The sequence below is a fragment of the Dreissena polymorpha genome, chromosome 3 (assembly GCF_020536995.1).
Source record: "Dreissena polymorpha isolate Duluth1 chromosome 3, UMN_Dpol_1.0, whole genome shotgun sequence".
NCBI classification, from domain to species: domain Eukaryota; kingdom Metazoa; phylum Mollusca; class Bivalvia; order Myida; family Dreissenidae; genus Dreissena; species Dreissena polymorpha.
This window is the reverse complement of record NC_068357.1, coordinates 106,384,518-106,387,855: the sequence shown is the minus strand read 5'-3', so window position 1 is coordinate 106,387,855 and position 3,338 is coordinate 106,384,518. Positions and strand designations below refer to the sequence as shown.

The 3,338-nt window shown below is 36.0% G+C and overlaps 1 protein-coding gene across 1 annotated transcript; it reads right to left on the bottom strand.

Annotated features, from left to right (window-relative positions):
• Positions 1–1,096: 1,096 nt before the first annotated feature.
• LOC127870894 (M-phase inducer phosphatase-like) lies at positions 1,097–2,931 on the bottom strand. The gene is made up of 5 exons (XM_052413478.1): positions 2,869–2,931; positions 2,344–2,613; positions 2,130–2,228; positions 1,664–1,906; positions 1,097–1,406 (listed from the first exon to the last, which is right to left on the bottom strand). Exons 1-5 carry the CDS (start codon positions 2,896–2,898, stop codon positions 1,251–1,253), a joined length of 798 nt encoding a protein of 265 aa, XP_052269438.1. The 5' UTR covers positions 2,899–2,931; the 3' UTR covers positions 1,097–1,250.
• Between the last annotated feature and the right edge of the window lie 407 nt (positions 2,932–3,338).

The following is a 3,338-nucleotide window of genomic DNA, read 5'->3' as shown; positions in this document are numbered from 1 at the left end:
CGTTGTACCGACCAACAATGGTATTTTTTAAATTACTCCTTTTTATGTCAATACAGTTCGTAAATTCAGATAGCATATTATCGCACGTTAAGATAAGAGTTCATTTAAACTAAAAATATCATAAAAGCGGTAAGTGTCGTCCCTGATTAGCCTGCACAGACTGCACAGGCTAATCTGGGACGACACTTTACGCACATGCATTACGCCCGGTTTTCTCAGAACACGACACAATTGCACAGATGTGCAATAAAATGCCCGATCGTGATTTTTTTTATAAATATTTAACTTATGTTAGTTTATTATCTATTATTCGTTAAAATTCCCATCATACCATTTGATCACATTTATTTTTATACAGTTATGTTATTATTTTTTCTTGAACTGTTAACTACATAATATCTACCGATGTCACCTTTTCCCAAATTTTATCATAACGCGAACTCAGGACACTATCGGAGGTTGATCACTGCTTGTTCACAATACCTTTATGGATAGGCGAAATAAATAGGGTCAAGACTGACGATAACATATGTGCACGCCGTAAAAAAATACTTTTGTAAACGCTGTTTTCTGATGGTACTCCCTATAATTGTCGCTTCTAAATTTAGTCCCCAGCTAATGTAATACTTTATTTGATTTTAGATCTTGTGTCTTCTATGTGCCTGTCAACGATTTAATCACTAATAATAGGTGTTGAAGAATTTGTAAATAATGTTAAAACATATGTCATTTATATGCGTTTGTCATTGACTTTATCAAGATCCTATAGGGTACCTGAGCCTGTAACACAAAGATCGTTCTGATTGTGTCAAAGTCGTGTCAAAGTTATTAATAATTCACGCACGTCTTCTTCGAATTTCAAATGATATTGTTGATAATAGATTAATAAGCTGATGTCTGATCATGATAATTAATGGGAAATAAAAAAAGGAGTTGAAGTGAAGTTGAAGATAAAAAGGAATCTTTATAAACCGATCGACCAATTACTAGTGTGCTTCTATAACAATACATGTTAAGCCACTAAGCCAGAGCAAACAACTAGTCAGTACGAGCCAGTCTTATGAGAATATTTTTATAAATCAATAACAAGCGACTGTTACAAACAATAAATAATACAAAATCGATGTAACACGTATAAAATTTCTCAAAACTAACAAACACAATATAAGATTTCATTAAATATCTAAGATACAATCAACGAAAAACAATACAGCAAAACATAAGTTCAAAGATATTGCACGATTTCGTCGTTAGAAGCAGAGTTTCGTCCCACTTGCAGACACACGTGACCTGTGACGTGGCTGGTCTCCCGCCGCCCAGGATTTGGACTTAACCCGGAAGTGACGTAGATCCTCCGAGTGGTTCTTGTGCAACATGGGCGTGTAACCTTGTGGGGAGCAATGTTTCTGCAACAATAGTGTTGTTGACTACGTGTTAAAGTTGTTTAAAAGAGAAAAAATTGGTGATGACACCATTTTGCGTGCCAGTCCCACCAGTAAGTCGTAAAAAACGTTCGTATCTGAGCACTGTATTATTTTTTAAATATGAGGCAACATGCACGTTTCGTGAAAATCAGTAAAATAACAATATATGAATGTATTTCCACCAAAATAGATTATAAATACCCAGCTAACAAATATTTTCAGAAAGCATACAAACATACTTTTTGTGTCTGGAAGAATTCCTTGTATCCACCCTCGAGTAAGTACATTTCTGGGAAGTTTAGTTTAGGGTAAGAATCTGCGTTCACTTCTCGATCCAGTGATCTAAGGTGGCGATACATTTTAGGGCCTCGTTCTGACGAGAACTCGCAGTGGAAGATGATCACGTGGTTCTTGTTTGGTGACGTCGCTGTGTTGCTTAGGAACTCTCTGATGGCCTGCCTCGTGTACAGGTTCACGGCACCCTGTAATAGTGACATAAAACTACTTCATTAAATAATCCGTTTTTCAATCTCCTCGTTTGCATGCATAACACTATACAAATAATTTTATTAAATCATGACATGCATTCCGTTTGCATATACTTACAACAAAACGTAGCAAGCGTATACCCAATACAGATAGTAAACTGCATAGGAGGGAAATAACAACGCGTTTTTTTTCTTCTATTTTTTCAAGTCACTTTACCTCAATATGTCCTCCCTCATACTCATACGGGTATCTGCAGTCTATGATGGTCACGTGATCAATGTGGCTGCTAAAGACCCCATTGAGAACATCGGACAACTGTGAATACGCCGACAATACAATATTAATGTTTGAGTCACATATCAATTGTAAGTAAATAACGAAGACGGTTTGTCTTAAGAAGGTACCAATAAAACCTCAAACCTGCCCATACCGTGGCTGCTGATATCGCAGTCAAGTCCTTGTGTTTCCCTACGACCGTCGGCAGCGTGGAATCCCGAGACCCGTCAGCAACAAGTCGGGGCTCCGTCGACAGACGTTCAACCGCCTCAATGATGTTTTTTACTGACGGTGACGTCACTTTATCATCTGGCACGTAAAGACGCGGTAATGATGTCATTTCCGGTTCCAGAGATCGGCGGCGTTTGTGTGGCTGGTTTCCATCAATCTTGTCATTTCGACGTTTTACTTGTACAGTAGTCTGCTGCTTAACGAATAATGAGAATCGGTTATGTATATTTAAAGATATGTTAAAATTGCTGCTTAAATTTTAAACCATAACCCAAGATTTAATGAAAACAAATCGATACAACTGTAGGTATCATGGTGTGTTTACCGGCTGCAGTATTTTCTCTACATAATAATCATGAGTGTAAACATTGTGCAAGCCGTGAAAAATAATTCCAATAATCAAGTAAAAAAATATGTAATGTATATTTCATCAATATTTGATGCCTACATTCGTTCTATTTACGGTTGTAGTTGTCATCTTTGAAAAATCGCCCCCTTCGTCGCTTACAGGCAGTCTCCACCTGGAAGTACAACAAAATATAGCATCAAACAAACTGAAGCGACGTGAACAGCAACTATATCTAGCATAAATAAGAAAAATAAACACGTCGTGCAATTACGCTAGTTGTATTTTTTCCACGTAGACATACAGCCATGTTTCATTAAAAAACTCAGAGTATTTGAAAGACAAATTTAAAACTTCAATGTTGTGAAATGGAATGCAATATTTACCACGCAAATGCATTTCTAATAAATATTTTACCAAAACTGTCAATACAAATTATATTAACATAATTAATACTTATACTAAAACTAATAATTTTATTTTTAAACAACAACTTCAACAACAACAAATACTGCTGCTGTTGCTACTACTATTACTGCTACTACAACTTCTACTATTATTATTATTATTAT

Coding starts and splice junctions, on each gene's coding strand:
- LOC127870894 (XM_052413478.1), bottom strand. CDS start 2,898: ATGACAACTACAACCGTAAATAGAACGAAT. Junction 1,907..2,129: donor ATGAGGGAGGACATATTGAG/GTAAAGTGACTT, acceptor TCACTATTACAG/GGTGCCGTGAACCTGTACAC. Junction 1,407..1,663: donor AATTCTTCCAGACACAAAAA/GTATGTTTGTAT, acceptor CTATTGTTGCAG/AAACATTGCTCCCCACAAGG.